Genomic DNA, 22,559 nt, shown 5'->3' with positions numbered 1-22,559 from the left:
GAGAACAGTATATCCATGTCTTAAATCAAACTGCACAAGAACTGGATTCAGCATGATATGGTTACCATGCTGAATCATAGTATGGTGTACCATCTTATCAGCTTTATTCAAAGAAAACAAAACAAAACAAAACAAAATTGGGTTGGGGATGGATGAAGTCAGTACTGTTGATTGAACCCCGGATCTCCCGCATGCTAGAAAAAATTACCACCTAGATACTACATTTTATATCACATAAAATGTGTGTCTGTTCAAATAGTCCATTGCTTTATGTACCTCAAGCTATGCTGAACTTTGAATCCTCCTGCCTCAGCCTGCCAAGTGCTAGAATTACAGATACGTGCCACCATGCATGGCTTGATCCTTCTTTTGATTAAACAAAAACATTTTAAATTATTATTATTTATGTATATATGTATTTTTGTCTGCACCATGTGTGTGCCTGATACTCATGGACAAAAGAAATGGGTGTCCGATCCTCTGAAACTGGAGTTACAGGTAGATATGAGCTATTAAAAGGGTGCTGGGAATCAAACTAATGCTCTCAACCACTAAGCCATTCTCCAGCCCCATCTTTTGAGTAATAATATTAATCAGTAGATTCTGATTGTCAACTCATCCATACAACAGAAAGTTTTCTTCCTACTTTTTAAATTGACTGGGCTTGGCGATGTACACCTGTTATCCCAGCACCCAGGAGGCTATTCATCTGGAGGTAAGAGTTGAAATAAGACTTCATAAATTTTGAAGAACTAGGGTTAGAAGTATTGCTCAGTCATAGAGCATGTGTTTAGTATGTGCAATGTTCTGCACCAAAAAGAGAAGGCAGAGAAGGAAGGAGAGGGATAGCAGAGGAGGTGGATGACAGTTGAGGTGGGTCCTGGGGATCACACACAGCTTGTCAGGCTTGGCAGCAAATGCCTCTACCTGTTCAGCCATCTTACCCGCCCTACTTTTATTTACTTATTTAACTCCCCCTCCCCACCCCAAGACAGGGTTTCTCTGTGCAGCTCTGGCTGTCCTGGAACTCACTCTGTAGACCAGGCTAAGAGACTGACAGTGGTCTGCCTGCCTCTACCTCCCAAGTGTACCGATGCTACCACAACCTGGCTTCTGCTTTTATCTGTTTAATAGAGTCGTGCTGAGTTGCCCATTATGGCTTTGAACTTGCAATTATCCTGCCTTGGCCTCCCCAGTAGTTGAGATTGTAAGCCTGTGCCACCAGGCTTGATTGAAGTAAATAAACAAATAAATATTAATTTATTGATTAACAGTAATTACAAGCATACACACACACACACACACACACACACACACAAAGTAAGGTATTCTATTTTTATTACAAGAACTACATGAACAGAAAACTTTACAAGCCAATGGTTCAAAACAATGGCAATTTTAAGACGACCAATTGGCAAGTACCAACTAACAATGCACAATGGACTGATACTACATCAACTATTGTGAATTTACTACTCAAGAACTTTGGAACGTATCACTGAATTCCATATATAAATGACTACCATTTCTCATAATGAATGCCTTCCCTTTCTAACTCAAAAATCTTTTGCTAATATCCTTTTACTAAATCAATCTCTCTCAGACAGACATACATATACCTTAGTACTTTGAACGACAAATTAATTTCAAGATTCTAGGTCTATTTTCTAATATATCTGACAATAAGTCAGAAAAGTAAAGACATGCTAACATGGTGCTGCATGCTTGTAATCCGAACGCTAAGGTGGAAACAACTCTGAGGAGAGTTCAAGGCCAACTTAAACTATAAGACTTGTCTCCATCCCCCTCCACCCGCACCGGCCAAAGCTCCAAACAGTAATGATGAATCTAGATGTGTAAGATGTGTAATTTTGGTTGCCGGGCGGTGGTGGCGCACGCCTTTAATCCCAGCACTCGGGAGGCAGAGCCAGGCGGATCTCTGTGAGTTCGAGGCCAGCCTGGGCTACCAAGTGAGTTCCAGGAAAGGCACAAAACTACACAGAGAAACCCTGTCTCAAAAAACCAAAAAAAAAAAAAGATGTGTAATTTTTCAGCTTGTGGAACTGGTTTTAACTTCTGTTCCTCAGTAATTTCCCACCATCTGCACAGTTTCAGACAAAGACTTAAGAGTGAAGTTTATATATATATATATATATATATATATATATATATATATATATATATATATATATATATATTTTCTTGGTTCTCTCTCTCAGGCAATCACTGCAATTCTTCTTCCTCATTATGTCAGTCAGTCTTTCTGTAGTCTCCTCAGGTAGAGCTAGGCAGACAAAGAAGTAAGGGAAATGGAGAAAGCATTGCTTCTCTCACAATTCTGTGATCTTCACATAGCTTCATATTCTTTTTGTTTGTACTGAGACAAGCTCTCACGTAGCCCAGGTTGGCCTCAAACCTGCTATGTAGGCAAGGATGATCTTGAACTCCTGTCCTCCTGCATCCACACCCACATCCCAAGGGTAGATTATAGGTATGTGCCGCCATGCACAGTTCATTTTGTGTGTGTTATTGTTTTTGGACCTCAGGCCCTGATAAAGTACTTGCCCAGTGGGTAGAGCCACGACTTCCTTTCTTCAGTTTCTCACGGGCTCAGTGGTGCATGGCTCATTCTTTCTTGGGCCACAGGTCCATGGGCCTGTACTTGTCCCTGTAGAATTTTCTGTGGTTTTCTTTCTGGTTAATGATGGTGAGGACACGAATGAAGGATTTGTGGACAACTCCGAACTTGGAAAGCTTAGCACAGAGACACATGTAAACTTCAGAATTTGAGACAGCTCCACCTTCAGATCTCTGAGTTGTTTCAGCGGCTCCTTCATACCTCCAAGGTCTCAAGTCTTAGTCTTCTCACAGCTCATAATCTTTACCCATTAATTATATTCCTTTGAGGTTTAGAACTCATTAATTAAAAAGTTCATTATTGAATACTTAAACTAACTCAATCCCTGTTGATATCAGTAGAGTTCTTGTCTTCTAAGTGCAAGACCTGAAGCTCATTCCCTCAGTCCAAATAATTAAAAGCTGTGAACCTGGTGTGTGGTGGTGCAATTCTTTAATCCCAACACCTGTAGAGGCAGGGAGAACTCTGAGTTCAAGGCCAGTCTCGTCTATCTAGGAAATTCAAGGTCTGCTAGGGTTATGGAGTGAGACCCTGCCTCAAAAACAAACCAGAGCTATGGAGACGGATCTCCAGAACCTATGTAAAACCTAGATACAGCCAGGTACACTGCTGCACCTTCTCTGTGAGTTTAAAGCTAGCCTGGTCTACATAGAGTTCCTGGCCAGCCAGGGCTACATAGTCAAACCTTGTCTCAAGAAGAAGAAGAAGAAGAAGAAGAAGAAGAAGAAGAAGAAAAAAAAGGCAGCAAAGTATGAAAAGGCCTGTCTGTAATTCCACTGTGTTTATGCTGAGATGGAAAGCAGAGAAGGGCCCCAGAACTTGTGGGCTGGCTGCCACAACAAGGCGCAGAGTGAAGACTAACACCTGACATCCTTCTCTGACTTCCACCATGCCATGCCATAGAAGCCTGCACTCACACACAAACATGCACTTGTACAGACAATACATCATACACACGTATTCAAAGAAAATAAAAGCACACGCACCCACATCCCCAAGCTTGTGAGCACACACGTATATTTAATTCTTTTGATTAAAAACCAATAGTAGGCTGAGCGGTGGTGGCGCATGCTTTTAATCCCAGCACTTGGGAAGCAGAGGCAAGAGGATCTCTTTGAGTTTAAGGCCAGCCTGGTCTACAGAGTGAGTTCCAGGATAGGCACCAAAGCTACACAGAGAACCCTGTCTCGAAAAACAAACAACAACAACAACAACAAAACCAATAGTAGAACAATTCTCTTCCTTCTATTATCTATACCTTTTGTTCTAAGAGTGCCCTGCGAAGGGAGACCCTCTGTTCCAGCTCTCGAAGCTCTCGATCATGTTGGGCCTCAGCCTGCATCTTGATTTTGCTCTGATATGCATTCAGTAGCTCCAGTTCCTGCTGCAGCTGCATCTTCAAAACCTGGCATTCTGCTTCCTGTGCTTCATCCAAACGCAGCTGAGAGAAAGAAGAGAAACTGATATATTCTACTGTGAACTACCCATTCATAACTTATAGAAGACAGACTACGTTTTTGTAAGCTATATAAGAGCTCTTTCTTGTAGTCTGGTGTGAACAACCCTGAAGAAGAAAGATAATAACCAATACTGCATGACAGAAGATGCTATCATAAGCTGTTCTGAAGATGCCTGAATAACTATACTTTTTCTTAAGAAAAATCTAGAATATGATTGGGTAATATAAAGTGCTCAGTCTCTACTTCCCTAGTATAATCAAAGTCAATAAGCATAGTACACAAGCCCGAGCTGGGTAGCTGCTTTTTTATTTTTGTTCAGTTCAATAGCTAAAACTGAGTTTTACATTTTGACATGGTTACATTTTTAATAGTTAGAAGTACCTACACAATATCAATTTTACCTCCTGGTCTGCAAAATCAAAAATACTGATTATTTGGTCCTTTAAGAAAATACTTGTGTCGGGTGGTGGTGGCCCATGCCTTTAATCCCAGATTAAATTGGGAGGCAGAGGCAGGTAGATCTCTGTGAGTTCAAGGCCAGCCTGGTCTACAGAGCGAGATCCAGAAAAGGTGCAAAGCTACACAGAGAAACCCTGTCTCGAAAAACAAAAAAAAAACAAAAACAAAAAAAAAGGGGGGGGGGGCGCAGAGCTGGAGTGATGGCTCAGTTAAGAGCACCAATTGCTCTACCAGAGGACCTGGGTTCAATTCCCAGCACCCACATGGCAGCTAACAACTATCTGTAACTCTAAGATCTGACACCCTCAAACAGACATACATGCATACACCAAAGCACATAAAATAAAGATAAATTGTTTAAAAAAAAAAAGAAAAAGAAAATACTTGCACAGTATTTCATCTGTGTGCTCCAAGGTAACCATTTAGATTCCTATATACATAAGTATGTTTTGCCTACAGTTTACTCACCTGGTCTTTTTAAGTTGTTGGAATACACACCTGCAGGGAACCTTATTAAGATCTTATGTTTAAATATATCAGTGAAATTCTAAATACACCATGGTTTTTCCAAGCAATGCTAAGAATCGGAAGACTATGGATGACCACTATGTTTTCCCAGCTTATCTTTGAACTGCTAGGGTGTCATGTAGGTGGTACAAAGAAAGGGGTACTGAATTTGTTTTGCCTAAACAAAGCAAACTCACAGCTTGTGTGGAGAGCATTTCATTAATGCTATGATCATACTGCTCAGCCAAGATGGCTAACTTCCGAGTCTGTTCCTCCTTGAGTCTCTTCAGAACGGCTTTGTGCTCACTCTTTGGTGTAGTCTCCAGCAGGTGGTTTCTTAATGCTTTGTACTGTCTGGTTTGAATTTTGCATGTATCCTGAAACTGCTTTTTTATCTGGAGTTCTTTAGACTGGAAAGAAAACAAACAAACAATATATATATATATGGAGAGAGAAAGGAGAGAAGTTTGAGTGTATATCTCAACATATAGCGTTTGGCATCGTGTATACTTACTTACATATAGTCAAGAAGAAAGAAGAAAACCACAAGGTCATATGATAAGACTGCAGCTATTTTTTATACTTGGCAAACATTCACGTCATAAACCTAAATTTCATCTCATAAATCAAATTATGGTAGTTATTCAGTAAGGCAGAATTTTACCAGATATTTTGAGGCAGAAAACAAAGCATTGTTTCTTTGTTTATTTAGAACGCTCCACTCCAATTTCTTTTCTTTCCATGATAATCTCAACTCTAACCACAATCTGTAACAGATCCTACTTTCTGTGGAATCTATGTGCCAAACTTTAGACTGATTTTGAAGTGTGCAATAGTAAATGATTATTGCAATTGTCTTTTCTTTAAGACAATAAGCTAGACAGAATCAAACATTAGTTCACTCCACCTGCCTTACAATATTAAAGTCTGAACCTGAAGCATCATACATGTCAGCAAACACTCTACCATCAATTCATATTCCCACCCCTTTAAAAAATGTTTTATTTTGAAACAAGGTTGTGCTAAGTTGACTGAGTTGTCCTTGAAGTCCTCCCACTTCAGTGTCCTTCAGCCTGCTCAGTGCTGGGACTACAGGAGGCATGTGCCATCTGCAGTAATGGCTTACTTTATTCTTTTCTATTTTTATTGATTTATTTTGGTTTTTTGAGACAGGGTTTCTTGTAACCTTGGTTTTCCTGGAACTCACTCTGTAGACCAGGTTGGCTTTGAACACACAGAGATCCGCCTGCCTCTGCCTCCGGAGTGCTGGGACAAAGGTGTGCCAAACCACTGCATGGCAAGATATAGTTCTATAAGGTATGTTAGTTCAGCCTAGAAGTGAGAATATATTCACTTACTATACGGAAACAGAACCCACAGTTAAAAATATTTTTTACCATTATAAATAATGGCAGATATAAATTAGTTGATTCAATATACAGGTCAAGAATACAAATATAGCTGGGCGTTGGTGGCACATGCCTTTAATCTCAGCACTCGGGAGGCAGAGCCAGGAGGATTTCTGTGCGTCTGAGGCCAGCCTGGGCTACAGAGTGAGTTCCAGGATAGGCTCCAAAGCTACACAGAGAAACTCTGTCTCGAAAAGAAGAAAACGAATACAAACATAAACCCAAGTTTAGCTGGGGATTCGTTTAGAAGTAGAGCACCTGCCTAACAGTAAAGTATAATTAAATAAAAAGTTACCTATTTGTCCAGGAAAAGAAAATGTCTCTATATCCACATTATAACATTAATATAAATATATCTGTATTTCACACCAACTGAGGAACCATGTCCTGGCCATATGCTAGGGCTCATATGTGAAGGGTAAAGAAATGGAAAATTGGGTTGGGGATTTAGCTCAGTGGTAGAGCGCTTGCCTAGCAAGCGCAAGGTCCTGGGTTTGATCCTCAAAAAAAAAAAAAGAAATGGAAAATTATAAAAGACTTTTGGTTTAGCCAAGCTTAGTATCATTGCTCTTAAATACTGGTTTGGTTTGTTTGGCGACAAGGTCTCACCATGTAACTCTGGCTGGCCTTGAACTTGATATATTCAGGCTGCCTCTGCTTCCAGAGTGCTGGGACTAAAGAGCCACCACACTCAGCTTAAATACTGTTTTGGATCAACATTCTACCAAGAGCTTCTAGACAAGAACAAAATAATGAAATTTAGACATTATCTTCTACCTCTGTGTAACAGTATCTTCTTTAAAATGTTAATCATTCCATAACATGGAGAGTGCTCCTTAAAATTTTCTTTATCATAAATAAAATTAGATCATTGTTGGAAGACGCTATAATACCAGCACTTGGGATGCCGAGGTAGGAAGATTAAGCCCACCTGGACTTCATAGAGAGACTGCTGCAAAGACCAAGAGGAAGAGTCAGATTTGGCACATGCCTGTAATCTTAGTACTTGGGAAAGGTAAGAGGAGTAGGAGTTAAGGTTATCCACAGCTACACAGTGGTTTTGAGACCAGCCTGGACTATGAGATTGTGCCTTGAAAAGCAAAAAAAAAAAAAAAAAAAAAAAAAAAAAATCGAGAAACACAAAAAATGTCCCTTACCTAACTGCTGACACCTCCACCCACAAAAAAAGTCAGAGCAGTCTTAAGAGTACTAGGTACTCTTGCAGAGGACCTGAGTTCAGTTCCCAGCACTCATATGGCAGCTCATACACCACCTGTAAGTCTAGCTTCAGAGGATCCAAGGCCCTCTTCTGGTCTCTGAGGGCACCAGTCACATACATACATATAGGCCAACATTCACACACACAAAATGGAAATAAAAAAACCAAAAGTGAAACCAAAGCCCCCGAAAAATATTAATAATCAGACCAAGAAAAACTACATCCTTCGATGTTGATTCAACAGAAAATGAGATGGGAAGCTGGGTGGTAGTTGCACATGCCTTTAATCCCAGCACTTGGCAGGCAGTGGCAGGTGGATGTCTGTGAGTTTAAGGCCAGCCTGGTTTACAGAGTGAGTTCCAAGACAACCAAGGCTGCACAGAGAAATTCTGTCTGAAAAAACCCAAAGAAAGTGAGATGGATTCAAATTATAGTTATTTCTACTCATATAATACTCACAAAGAAAGTCATCACCTGGAAAGCAGGTTGAAGACATAGAAGAGGCAGTAGTTTTTACCTAATCCATTCCACAGGAGGTGGTGGCGCACGCCTTTAATCCCAGCACTCGGGAGGCAAGAGGTAGGCGGATCTCTGTGAGTTGAGGCCAGCCTGGTCTCCAAAGCGAGTTCCAGGAAAGGCACAAAGCTACACAGAGAAACCCTGTCTCGAGGGGAAAAAAAAAAGTCCAAAAAGTCATTATGAATTCCAACCTCTTTAAACACTGGCAATCAACACAACTACTCTGTAAGTGCTCCAGTCTTCTGAGTGCTGGATTAAAGGATGCCATATTTGGCAGAAAAGCAATCTTTTCAACATAAATACTTTGGGACCTGGAGCTAACTGGACATAAAAAAATTTTTAATCTGTAAACAAGTACAGATTAAGCAAACTATAATCACTGATGAAAACCTTACAGTGAGTGCTTTTTGTTTTGTGTTTTTAAAAACTGATTCAATTACTTCAAATATTCATTATAAAATATGAAATTTGAAAATTTTCTTAGAATTGTTAAGTTCCATTTGAGCTAAATATTTAAAAAACAATCTTTGTTGGGGTTTAGGAATGTAGGATAAAGGAAGAGAGCAAACTTTTACATTAAATTTTTTTTTAAACTTGATTTTATAATTATGAGTATTTTGCCTGCATGAATGTATGTGCACCATGTATTCCTGGTACCTGAAAAGTCAGAGTATTGGGTTCCCTGGAACTAGAGCTACAGATGGTAATGAATCACCATGTCAGTGCTGGGAATCAATTCCAAGTCCTCTGAAATAGCAACCATTGCTCTTAATTGCTGAGCCATCTCTTCAAACCCACTTTTATATTTTTAAATTTTATATAAATCAGCTGGGCGGTGGTAGCACACACCTTTAATCCCAGCACTCAGGAGGCAGAGGCAGGCAGATCTCTGTGAGTTTGAGGCCAGCCTGGTCCACATAGTGAGTTCCAGGACAGCCAGAGGTACATAGTGAGGCCTGTCTCAAAATACCAAAAATTTTATATAAATCATATTGACATCAAATTAAGAGCTAGACTGAGTTACTTAGAATAAAAAGAAAGTGACAGGTTAGTATTTTGACCTGTAGACTATAATTTCAGCGTCAGATACTATCTACATTAAAAAAAATACTGATTAAGAATTTCCACAGTTAAAACTTTTGGTGATTCTTTTCCTTTGATACAAAGAACACAAGCAAAAGCTGAAGCAGCAGGCAGTCCATACAGGAACCATGCAAGCATGCTAAAAATGAACAGGACTGAGTCAACTCAACCTGTCTCAATGACTAGACATATGCCAAGAAGCTTACACTAACGGTACCTTTAAACTCTTAGGTTGTTGTCGAACTTCCATAACATGTTTTCGCCTTAGTTCCCGTTCCCTTCGCTTATTGTATTCCAGCTGGTTAGTGAGCTCAGTTTGATGCTGCAGTCTGATCAACTCACAGCGCATCTTCTGAATAGTGTTGAGGTGGCGAAACTCCAGTTCTTGCATGGATTCATGCTGACGTAGTAGCATTGCATGTTCTAAGTCCTTCTGAGTCTGCCTTTTGTTTAACTCCTAAAATATAATTCCGAAGACAAAGGTATACTTTATAGCTTTACAAACCCAGGGGGAAAACATTAACAAATATTTTCACTTTCCACAGAAACATGAAGATCTGACTTCAAATCCCCAGAACCTATGTAAATTATAGCCATGATAGTATGTGTCTGTAATTCCAATCTTCCTACAGTGGGATAAAAGGTAGAGACACAAGAATCCCTAGAACCTTGTAGGCTAGCTAGCCTGGCAGACACTACAGTGAACAACAGAAGAGAGACCCTAATCTTAAACACAGTGGAAGGCAAGGACCAACAGTTCAAGTTGTATTCTGATCTCCACATGTACACCTTGGCTAATGTGTAGCTACACTCATGGGAGTATGTGTGCATTCATACACACACTCATTAAAAAAAAAAAAAAGAAAAAAAAATTAAAAATACAAACACAAAAAAGTAGATGTAATAAACCCTGTGCTCCAATAATGGCTGCATAGTTATAAATTTCTATGACTTTTGTGTCTGTTCGTGTGTACATAAAAAGAACGCTCCCTCCTACTATGTCATAGTTCTACTTCTTTTCTTTTCTTTCTTTCTTTCTTTCTTTCTTTCTTTCTTTCTTTCTTTCTTTCTTTCTTTCTTTCTTTCTTTTTTTGGCTTTTCGAGACAGGGTTTCTCTGTGTAGCTTTGCGCCTTTCCTGGAACTCTTTCTTTTTTAAGATTTATTTATTTATTATGTATACAGTGTTCTGTCTGCATGTATGTCTGCATGCCAGAAGAGGGAACCAGATCTCATCACAAGTGTTGTGAGCCACTGTTGCTGGGAATTGAACTCAGGACCTCTGGAAGAGCAGCCAGTGCTCTTAACCGCTGAGCCGTCTCTCCAGGCCTCATAGTTCTATTTCACAGATTTAATGAGGAAGAGATAAGTTCGTAATCAAAAGCTTCTCAGAGGCCGGGCAGTGGTGGTGGTGGTGGCGCCTTTATCCGAGCACTTGGGAGGCACAGCCAGGCGGATCTGTGAGTTCGAGGCCAGCCTGGTCTACAGAGCGAGATCCAAGACAGGCACCAAAACTACACAGAGAAACCCTGTCTCGAAAAACCAAAAAAAAAAAAAAAAAAAAAAAAAAAAAGCTTCTCAAAATAATATATAATATGTAGCACATGGTGGTGAAGAATGACCATTATTCTTGCTGGGCATGGTGGCTCCCACGTGTAATAGCAGAACTAGGAAGCAGAGGTAGGTTGTACTCTGAGGTCAAGTCCAACCTTGTCTACATATCAAGTTCCAGGTCAGCCAGGGCTGTGACAGACACTGTCTCAAAACTAAAATAAAATAAAAATAAAAGTAAAAGTATTTCCTGGATGGTGGTGGCGTACACATTTAATCCCAGCATTCTAGAGGTGGAGGCAGGCTGATCTCAGTGAGTTCAAGGCTAGCCTGGTCTACAGAGGGAGTTCTAGGACAGCCAGAGCTGTTACACAGAGAAACCCTGTCACAGCAAACAAACAAATAAATAAAAAGTTATTCTCTTAAGATATTTTTTCCAAATAAAAAGGGGAGCTGGAGAGAAGATTCAGTAAAAAAGAGCACTTGATGCTCATGCAAAGGACTTGGTTTTGGTTCCCAGCACCTGTAGTGGCTCACAGCCTCCTCCACTTCCAGGGCAACCAACATCCTCTTCTTCCCTCCACAGGCACTGCATACAGGTGGTGTAAATATAATCACACACACACACACACACACACACACACACACACACACACACACACACATACACACACAATAAATACGTTTTAAAAGTATATATACATATAGAAATATCAGTAACGTAAAAATCAACGGCATCTATTATGCTGCAAACCCTCATTCCCAGAGGTAACAGCTTGTTGTAGATGTTTCTCAGCTTTATCTAATTTATTGGGACATATCCATTAATAAAAAAAAAATAAAGCCAGGCGGTGGTGGCGCACGCCTTTAATCCCAGCACTCGGGAGGCAGAGGCAGAAGGATCTCTGTGAGTTCGAGGCCAGCCTGGACTACAGAGTGAGTTCCAGGAAAGGCACAAAGCTACACAGAGAAACCCTGTCTCAAAAAACCAAATAAAATAAAAATAAAACATCTCAATTGATTAATATAGACACATAACTTTGTTTTCTTCTATTTGATAATCTAATGCATATATACCCGGATCAGACCAGAATGCAAACACTTTTTTTTCATTCATCCCCCCCATCTCTCTCTCTCTCTCTCTCTCTCTCTCTCTCTCTCTCTCTCTCTCTCTCTCTCTCTCCCTCCCTCTCTCTCTTTCTCGACAAAATTTTCGTAGCCTAAACTGCCATGAATGAAAAAACCCTCTCGCCTCTCCCTCTCAAGTACTGGGATTACAAGTGTGTGCCACCACATCCAGCAAAAGACATTTTACTTTTACTGAAAGCTACCACTTTGTGATACAATTTTCAAATATTTTTACATGACTAGTCATTTAAGATAGTTCCCTCTGTTTGCTTCTACCAAAGGTATCAACAAATGTCTAACTATGTTTATCATGTTACTATTTCTACAGGATAGAACTCCAAATGTACATATGATAGGTAAATGTTTATGTGCATATTTTTTAAAGATTTACTTTTTTTTTTTTTTTTTTTTTGGTTTTTCGAGACAGGGTTTCTCTGTGTAGCTTTGCGCCTTTCCTGGAACTCGCTTTGGAGACCAGGCTGGCCTCGAACTCACAGAGATCCGCCTGGCTCTGCCTCCCGAGTGCTGGGATTAAAGGCGTGCGCCACCACCGCCCGGCGATTTACTTTTATTTTTAATTATGTGTACATGAGTGTGTATACACCACATGTGTGTAGGTATCCTGAGAGGCCAGAAGAGTGTGTCAGATCTGCTAGAGCTGGAATTACAAGCTGTTATGAGCTGCCTAATGTTGAGTGTTGGAAACTGAATAAAGGTCCTCTGAAGGTCCAAGAACTTTCTTAACCATTGAATCATTACTCTAGTCACTCTGTATATTTTTAAAAGCTATAGTTCAGTCAGGTGGTGGTAGTGCACACCTTTGACCCCAGCACTTGGCAGGTAGAGGGAAGTGGATCTCTGGGTTTGAGGTCAGCCTGGTCTACAGAGTGGGTTCCAGGACAACACAGAGAAACCCCATCTTGAAAAACAACAACATCAAAAAGCTGTAATTCAATATTGCTCAAAGGATGGTACTAACAATGTCCATTAACACCTATGCCTACATGTAAGACTGGATGGTTTTTCTTATCAATATAATTTTAAATTTAAATCTAATCAATATAACTTTAAATTTTAATTTCATTTTTATGATTTATTTTTATTTACGTACATTGGTGTTTTGCCCACATATGTGTCTGTGTGAGGGTGTTGGACCACCTGCAACTGGAACTATACAGTTTTGAGCTGCCATTTGGGTACTGGGAATTGAGCCCAGGTCCTCTGGAAACGGCTGGGGCATCTCTCCAGCCCCTCTTTCATGTTTTTGATACAAGGTTTCACTATGTAGCCCTGGCAGTCCTGGAACTCAAAGTCTGTCTGCCTCTACCTCCCAAGCAGAGTGACAACATGCCTGGCTAAGTTCAAATGCCCTTAAAATTTTAAGAACTTATCTTAAATTACAGGTATGTGTGCTGTTGTGTGGTATGAGCACTTGGGTGCAGGTTCCTGAGGCCAAAGGCATCAAATCCCCTTGGAGCTGGAATACAGGCAGTTGCAGGCCCCTGTGAGTGCTGGGAACTGAACTCATGGCCCCTGCAAGAGCAGTATGTGCTTTTAGGTGCTGTGCCATCTCTCCAGCCCCTGAGTTTCTTCACTGAATACTCAGCATTATACTCTAAGCACAACTTACTTTATTCCATTCTTTGAAAGAAATTTATCTATGTTGACAGACATCCTGGTAAAGGGGATAATTGTTAAGACAAGACTAAGCCTGGTGGCACAAGCTTTTAATCCCAGTATTCAGGTAGCAAAGTCAGGTTGATCTCATCATCTTAAAAGAAAAATGGAGCCGGGCGGTGGTGGCGCACGCCTTTAATCCCAGCACTCGGGAGGCAGAGCCAGGCGGATCTCTGTGAGTTCGAGGCCAGCCTGGGCTACCAAGTGAGTCCCAGGAAAGGCGCAAAGCTGCACAGAGAAACCCTGTCTCGAAAAACCAAAAAAAAAAAAAAAAAAGAAAAATGGACTGGCAAGGCTGGCAAGATGTCTCAAAGGGTAAAGGGGTCTGCTTGTCAAGCCTGAAGTTCCCCAGGACCCACAAGGTAGAAGAATACACCTAACTCCTACAAGTAGTCCTCTGACCTCCATATATTCATGTGTCCACATCCAAAGATAAATAAAGAATTAAAAAAAGAAAAAAAACTTTCAATAACACTTGCCAAATAATAATTAACATGATTATTAAAAAGTAAATGGTAATTAATACATACCTCATGGTACCCATTCCAGATCAGAGGTAAGAGTTGCCAAATTAATTTTCTCATATTCAAAAATTAGTATTTTTGTAATTCCCATATTATCAACAAGTTATTTACTGAATGCCTACTATAGGGTAGATGTTGGGCATACAAAGAACTGAACAAAGTCTGAGACTTCATAAAAAGTCAGGTCTAAGCTCTCAGAAGGCAGAGGCAAGTGGATCTCTGTGAGTTTGAGGCCAATCTGTTCTACAGAGCGAGTTCCAGGATAGGCTCCAAAAGCCACACAGAGAAACCCAGTCTCGAAAAACCAAAAGTCAGTTCTAATGAGGAAGACAGACACACTGACAGAAGGAGAAGGAACTGGTACCAAGAGGAGGTTTTTCTCAGATGCTATCACAGGGAAAGAAAGGTCTTGTGAATATCTGCACAATAGTGACACAGGTAAAGAGAAATCCATGTAGAAAAGCAGAGATTTGGAAGTGACTGGAAATTTTCACTTTCTTTCAGTTTTTTGAGACAGGTCTGCTGTCCTGGAACTATGTAGACCAGGCTGGCCTCAAACTCAGAGATCTGCCTGCCTCTGCCTCCGAGTGCTGCGGTTAAAGGTGTGCGCCACCACACCAGATAAAATTTTCAATTTTCACAAAGGATTCATTGATAAAGAGTTTTACTGTAACAATCAGGAGATGAGGCAGGAGTTACCACACAAGTCTAAGACTACCTTGGACTCAATAGTGAGTTTTAGGCCAACCTGGCCCATAGACTAAGAACTTGTCTTAAAAAAATGTTTTCATTTCCAGCTCTGACTATTTACTTATTTTAATATTTATAGCATTCAAATATACATACCTCCCTGACAAGGTCCTGTTCCAAGTTATGTCGCCCAAGTAACATTCTTCTCTTGAAGCGGCGACATTCCAGCTCTAGATACTGCCTTTGGCGTCGAAGAAGGTTAGCTTCTTCTTCTGCCTGGAAGTGTTGTATGTTCTCCTTCTGCTTGGAAAGCCATTCCTGCTTTTCTTTTTTAGGTGTGCTCTGGTTTTCATTCAGCTCCTGGAAACAAAACCATCAGAAAAATTCAGCTATATAAAAATTAACTATATGAATGTATAATGTAGCATGGTACACTGATCTAGCAGTGTTTTGAGTTTTATTACTGTTATTACTATGCAGCCTGGGCTGGTCTTGAATTTACAATCCTCCTGCTTTAGTCTCCTTGTTGGTAGAATTATGCAGGTATACCTCCCCATGACTAGCTAGGACCAATTTACTTACTTACTTCTCACAACGGAGAGAACTTAATGTAGGCCTGACAATGCCGGGAGCTAGCTACATTCCCAGTCCATCACACGCTAAACTCTAGTTGTGTTTTCTTTCTAGGAAGAAGAGCTCAGTAGACCCGGAAAAGCTAGGCAATATGATTCTATGTACATCATAATACATGAATAGCTTTAGTTTTGCACAGGCTCATTTTCATGTTTCCTGGCTTTAAAGCACAGAATGACTGGTTAAAAAGTAAAACTTTAAAAACCTTTCCAAGAAGAGCCAGAAGCGATTTCAAGTTAAAAACAAAATCATATTTTAATCGGAATAAGGATAAAACATTTAAGCATATTTTTAATCCCTTTGTTTTTCAATATTCTGAAATACATTCATATTGGGCAAAACTGAAAAACAAACAACTAATCATATTACTCAAGGAGATGAACCCTAAGATGCTAATTAATACTGGTAGATTTTTCCTCAGACTCCTAAGTATAGGATTATCATCAGTATACAACACCATCTCTAGATGAAGGAAATGATTCTATTTAGCTCCTAGTCAACTAGAAAACTTAAGTAACTTAGACATTACACTCAATGCCCTCACATAAGCAGATATATACTTTGTGGCCACAAACAAATCTTTATGCTAACTGCCGAGTAGAGAACCATTAAACATAGGAATTTGGTAAAGAAGTACCTCCTTAAGCTGCTCTTTTCGAAGTTTATATTCTCTTTTTTGGGACTCCAAAAAGCTATTCAGTTCTTTCTTCTGTTGAGCCTGAATGTGCTGCTGGAATTTTTTCTCCTCATTGGCCATCACTTTAGCCTATATAGAATGTTTTTAAAAAATGAATCAAATCAGTTAAGTAGAAAAGTTTAAAGCATCAGTTTACTATCTGTCACCAAGGATACTTAGTAGTGGTAGAAGAGGAGGAGGACTAACAGAAGCATCAAAACGTAAAGGACCAAACAACCTAACCAGTTCATTCTTTTCAGTCTAATTTCAGAGATCATTTGTTTTGTTTGTACAATTTATTTTTTTAAATATATTTACAGAACCAAAATGTTTTCCTCATTTTATTGAATAAGAACATACATTCTGCAGTGCAGTAGTGGCGCACACCTTTAATCCCAGCACTTGGGAGGCAGAAGCAAGCAGATCTCTGAGTTCCAGGCCTGCCTGGTCTACACAGAGTGAATTCCAGGACAGCCAAGGCTCTTATACAGAGAAACCCTGTCTCCAAAACCAAAACCAAATACCCCAAAACAAACAAACAAACAAAAAAACCCATACATTCCCTTCAATAAATAAAAACCAAATACAGCCGGGCGGTGGTGGCGCACGCCTTTAATCCCAGCACTCAGGAGGCAGAGCCAGGCGGATCTCTGTGAGTTCGAGGCCAGCCTGGACTACCGAGTGAGTTCCAGGAAAGGCGCAAAGCTACACAGAGAAACCCTGTCTCGAAAAACCAAAAAAAAAAAAAAAAAAACCAAAAAAAACCAAAAACAAAAAAAACCAAATACATATTTATCTTCAAACATAAACTAATAATTAAAAAAAATTTTTAATTATGCGTGCATTTGTCAGTGTATAGGTATGTGGAGATGCCTGTTGAGGCCAGAGGAATCAGCTCCCCCTGGTGCTGGAGTTACAGGTGTTATGAACCACCTGATGTGGGTGCCGGAAATTGAACTTAGGATCCCTGGAGTATGTGCTCTTAACTGCTTAGCCATCTGCCCAGTCCTATAAATCAAGCTTTTTTTTTTTTAAAACCTGAGTTAATGTATATATTAAATAATGAGATACATTCATCTTCAAATTAGATCCTTACCTGTAACTCATACTAAAATGAATGCTAAATATTACATATGTATCACATATAATCTGGGTGGAGTGTGTGCTGTTTTGAGTCTACATATGTGAGTGTACATAAGTGGAGGCCAGAGGTTGATTCTGGGTGTCTTCCATATTTTCTGAGATTCTCACTGACCAAAGAGCTCATCAATTTAGCTAGATTAGCTGTAACATTTTGCTGCAAAGCCACTGTTTTCTAGGATGTACCTTTTTAAGCTTTTTTGTTGTTGTTGTTGTTCTTGCAGTGCTAAGATAGGATAAAATATTGAGCCTTGTACATGCTGGGGAAGCACCCAATCACCTGCTTTGATCTCTACCTCCAGATCCTTTTGTAAAAATATTGAGTCTTACTGTGTGATTCAGGTTATCTGTAAACTTGCTATGTGTGTAGCATGCCTCCATCTCCCAAGACCTCAAACTCACAGATATGCACCAGCCTCCACCTCCCAAGACCTCAAACTCAGATATGCACCTGCCTCCACCTCCCAAGACCTCAAACTCACAGAGATCCACCTGCCTCCACCTCCCAAGACCTCAAACTCACAGAGATCCACCTGCCTCCACCTCCCAAGACCTCAAACTCACAGAGATATACACCTGCCTCCAACTCCCAAGACCTCAAACTCACAGAGATCCACCTGCCTCCACCTCCCAAGTGCTGAGATTAAAGGCATAAACTACCACATGTAACCTGCACAATTATTTATTTGTCTGTTTATTTATTTAAATATTTTTGAGACAGGGTTTCTCTGTGTAGCCCTGGCTGTCCTGGAACTCACATTGTAGACCAACCTGGCTTTGAACTTACACAGAGATCCATCTGCCTCTGCCTCCCAACTGCTGGGATTAAAGGTATGTGCCACCACAACCTGACCAATTTGTTTCCGGGTTTTTTTTTGCTTGTTTGTTTGTTTGTTTTTGGTTTTGCACCTTTCCTGAATCTCGCTCTGTAGACCAGGCTGGCCTCAAACTCACAGAAATCCTTCTGCCTCTGCCTCCCGAGTGCTGGGATTAAAGGTGTGCGCCACTTGTTTTTGATTCTTAAATAGAAAGCTTTATACAAGTTACCTAAATGCTTCTCTTTCCTGGATCAATTTCCTTAGTTCCTAGGGCTAGACTTTAAATATCAAAACACTAATCTAGATAATTCAGAGATGGACACAGTCTAAAAGGAATAAATAATATTAGCCACCTCTTTTTCCATAGCAGCTTGATGTTTCTTGATAAGTTTCTCCATTTCTGCAGCAAAATTGTTACGCTGAGTTTCAAGATCTTTGTCTAATCTGAGACGGTGTTCATCCATCTCCGCCTTTAGTTTATTTTCCAGAGTCATCAGCTGCTTTTGATGCTGCCGCCTCATCCGCTTGTAACCAGACATCTGTTCTCGAAGTTCAGAGTCCTGCTCATGCTCTTGCATCTGCCTTGTAACCTAGACACAAAATTGAGAAGAAAAAGACAAGAAAGTCAAACATTTTTCTTTCACAGCTTTAGAAAGCTGGGCATGGTGGCACAGGCCTGTAACCCTAGCACTTGCTTGGCTGAGAAAAGAAATCACCAAGAGCTCAAGTCCAGACTGGTAGTACCATATATAATGAGTCTAAGGCCAAGCCAAGTCTTTTATGTCACAAGACCCTGTCTCTACTAAACAAAATAATAATGATAAAGCATTCAGAACATTACTATTTCTCGAGGAGGTAGTTAACCTAAGAAATTCCATTACAGTTTACAATTAAAATTCTAGCAGATTTTTTTTTTTAAATTTATCTTCATGTTTGTGTACAACATACGGTTGTGAGCTGTCCCATATGGGTGCTGGGAACAGAACTCAGATCCTCTGGAAGAGCAGCCAGTATTCTTAACCACTGAGACATCTCTCCAACCCCCTCCTCTAGCATTTCTTTTAAAGAAATAGACAGGCTTGAGAGATGGCTCAGAGGTTGAGAGTACTGTTTACTCTTCCAGAGGACCTGAGTTCAATTCCTAGCACCCACACAACAGCTCACAACTGTCTTTAATTTTTTTTTTTTTTTTTTTTTTTTTGGTTTTTCGAGACAGGGTTTCTCTGTGTAGCTTTGCACCTTTCCTGGACAACTGTCTTTAAATCCAGGGGATCTGACACCAGGAAAAAGAAAAAAAAAAAAAAAGAAAGAAAAAAGAAAAAGGGCCGGGCAGTGGTGGCACATGCCTTTAATCCCAACACTCGGGAGGCAGAGCCAGGCGGATCTCTGTGAGTTCGAGGCCAGCCTGGTCTACAGAGTGAGATCCAGGATAGGCACCAAAACTACACAGACAAACCCTGTCTCAAAAAACCAACCACCCCCCAAAAAAAGAAGAAAAAAAGAAAAGAAATAGACAAGCTGATTCTAAAATTTATACTAGTCAAGACAGCATAAGGCTAAGCTAAGCAGATCAAGAAACAAAATGAGCAGGGCTTAGAGGCACATGGCTTTAATTCCAGCACTCAGGAGGTAGAGGCAGGTGAAGCTCTGTGAGTTCTAAGACAGCCAGGGCTACACAAAGAAACTGAAAAACTGAGAAACTCATTCTCATTCTCTCTCTCTCTCTCTCTCTCTCTCTCTCTCTCTCTCTCTCTCTCTCTCTCTCACACACACACACACACACACACACACACACACACACACACATTAAATAGAAAGCTTTATACAAGTTACATAAATACTTCTTTTTCCTGGATCAATTTCCTGTTCCTAGGGCTAGAAACTTTAAACATCAAAATGCTAATCTAGATAATTCAGAGATGGACACACACACACAAACTCAAAACAAAACAAAAAACAAAAACCCAAAGAGTTGGGAGTGATGGCACACACCTATGACCTCAGCACTTGGGAGGCAGACGCAGGTGGATCTCTGAGTTAAGAGGCCAGCCTGGACAACAGAGAGAGTTCCAGCATAGCCAAGGCTACACAGAGAAATTCTGTCTTGAAAAACTGAAAGGAAAAAAAAAAAAAGAAAGAAAAGAGAAAATAGCAAAACTTAGAAACACCTATACACAAAGGTATATGCCTATAGCCTCAACTACTTGAAAAAAATCAGAAATGGAAAATCACTTATACTAAAGAGTTCAAGCCTAGCCTGGGCAAGAGACTGAATCATCATCTGAACAACTAACCAACAACAAAAAACAAAGCAGGGAGACATGAACTAGCTGGAACTAGAACAATGATTGTGAGGTGTCATGAGGCTACTGGGAATTGAATCCTGGTCCTCTGGAAGAGCAGCCTTTTAAATGTTGAGCCATCTCTACAGCTCCATGAAAAGCGGTTTTTAACAAACTATAAAAACAATTGGTTCTGAACACAGAATTAAAAAAAAAAATCCTGACCCTCTTTATCATCATTTCACATAAAAAAAAAAAAAAAATGGGAGGAAAAGGGATGCTGAGTAACAAGGGAAGTTGAATTAAATTCCAGAAAGCATGTAAAAAGAGCCTGGCATGGTGATGTGTTCCTATACTCTGAGTACTAAAGAGGCAGGGGCAGGTGAATCCCTGAAGCTTATTAGCTCTGCAGTCTGGTTAAGACTTATTTTAGTCAAAAATAATCTAGTTTATGTGTGTGAGTGAGTGCTCTGCCCGCATGCGTGTCTATGCACATGACTCAGTGTTCCCGAGAGGCCAGGAGGGGTGCTCTGTCCTACAGAACTTAAGCGTCAACTTTCCAATCTCTATTTTAACTTTTTACATTTATGTGGGTGGGGAGGGGGTATGTGTGTGTTAGTGTAGCTGTTCAAGGACACCAGAGGTGTGAGCGAGAGTTAGTCAGTTGGTCTTCTGCAAGGTCAGTACACATGTCAACCACTGTTAACTTTTCTACACCCATTCTACCTTTAAATAGACAAATATTTCTTGGGTCAGTCAAAAAAACACTGACCATAAAGAAAAGATACATATATATATAAAATCTTAAAGTTGAAATAAAAATTTTCACATTGACTTGTTTTGGGTGTGTATATAGAGAGTACATGTCACAGCATGTTTGTGGAGGGTAGAAAGCAACCCTTCCACCATGTGGGTTCCAGGATCAAACTCAAGTTGTCAAGCTTGACAGCAAGCTCTTTTACCAATGCACGAACATAAAGAGAACTTTCTGAGTTGACAGAAATTTGACAGCTTATTTTGTACAAGGATTAACATAGTTAAGGCATGTATAATTATAAAAATTTCGAACTGAGTATGTAAAATCTGTGTAATTTACTGTACAAAGAAAGTAGATTAAATTATTGTACAAAGTACTTATAATGAATGAGTATAGCTATATTTATTTGTGAAAAAAACTACACACATTCAAGATAATCTACTTGAAATAAATGGAATAACTTTAAGAATATAAATATTTTCTAGGTTTTAACTTTTTCAAGATTTCATTTATTATTTTATGTCTATGGCTGTTTGTCTCCATGTATATCTGTACAGCATACCTGGTGCCTGTGGAAACAAGAACAGGGTGTTGGATCCCCTAGAACTTGAATTACAGACGGTTGTGGGTGCTGGGAATTGAACACAGGTCCTTGGGAAGAGCAGGCAGTGCTTTTAACTGCTGAGCAATTTCCCCAAACCCTTCAGGTTTTTATTGAACTTATAATCTAAAAGTATTAACTAATTCAAGGAAGCCAAACCTTGAGAAATAAGAACCTGACATCTAATGTGTGAGGTCATGGAGAGGTTTTCCCTTGGGCTTGAGCCTTCTCTATATATATCTACCATCACAGTCATGAAAAACTACAATGTTGTCATTGTCTCTATAGAAAGTGTATTTACATCTTACATAGTAGGAAGATTTATAGTGGAAAATTATGTCCTTTATATGTCTCTGTACATGTGTGCATATATACAGGCCAGAAGGCAAGGTCATGTGTCTTAATGGCTATGCACCTAATCTTTCAAAAATAAATTTTAATGTTTTATTACATTTATTTATTAGGTGTGTGGGAGGCACGCCATGGTGTTTTTATTGAGGTCAGAGGACAACTTGCAGGAGTTAATCCTCTCATTCCATTATGTGGGTACTAGTAACAGAATTCAGATTGTCAGGCTTGAAGGCAATTATCTTTCCCACTGGGCTATACAGCTGGCCCACCTTACTTTTTTTGAGACACAGTCTCTCACTGAACTTGGAGCTTTTCTGATTCTGTAGACCAGGTTAGCCTCGAACTCACAGATTCGCCTGCCTCTGTCTCCTAAGTGCTGGGATTAAAGGAGTGTGCCAGCATCACTCAGCCAAACTCGGGTTCTTATGCTTGTGTTGCA

The 22,559-nt window shown here is 40.0% G+C and overlaps 1 protein-coding gene across 4 annotated transcripts in view; it reads right to left on the bottom strand.

Annotated features, from left to right (window-relative positions):
* Positions 1-22,559, bottom strand: part of Taok1 (TAO kinase 1) — a 122,423-nt gene that overhangs the window by 10,311 nt on the left and 89,553 nt on the right. For all 4 annotated transcript variants that reach the window (XM_052755940.1, XM_052755941.1, XM_052755942.1 and 1 more), the window contains 6 exons: positions 18,483-18,719; positions 16,133-16,261; positions 15,019-15,222; positions 9,512-9,751; positions 5,262-5,474; positions 3,897-4,079 (listed from right to left, as the gene is read on the bottom strand). In XM_052755940.1, coding sequence (XP_052611900.1) covers positions 3,897-4,079; positions 5,262-5,474; positions 9,512-9,751; positions 15,019-15,222; positions 16,133-16,261; positions 18,483-18,719 — 1,206 coding nt within the window. The remainder of the gene's footprint in view (positions 1-3,896; positions 4,080-5,261; positions 5,475-9,511; positions 9,752-15,018; positions 15,223-16,132; positions 16,262-18,482; positions 18,720-22,559) is intronic.

This window comes from Peromyscus californicus, unplaced genomic scaffold (assembly GCF_007827085.1).
Source record: "Peromyscus californicus insignis strain IS unplaced genomic scaffold, ASM782708v3 Scaffold_3__1_contigs__length_106647218, whole genome shotgun sequence".
In the NCBI taxonomy this organism is placed as follows: Eukaryota; Metazoa; Chordata; class Mammalia; order Rodentia; family Cricetidae; genus Peromyscus; species Peromyscus californicus.
The sequence above is the reverse complement of the archived record's forward strand: the minus strand, read 5'-3'. Positions and strand labels throughout refer to the sequence as shown.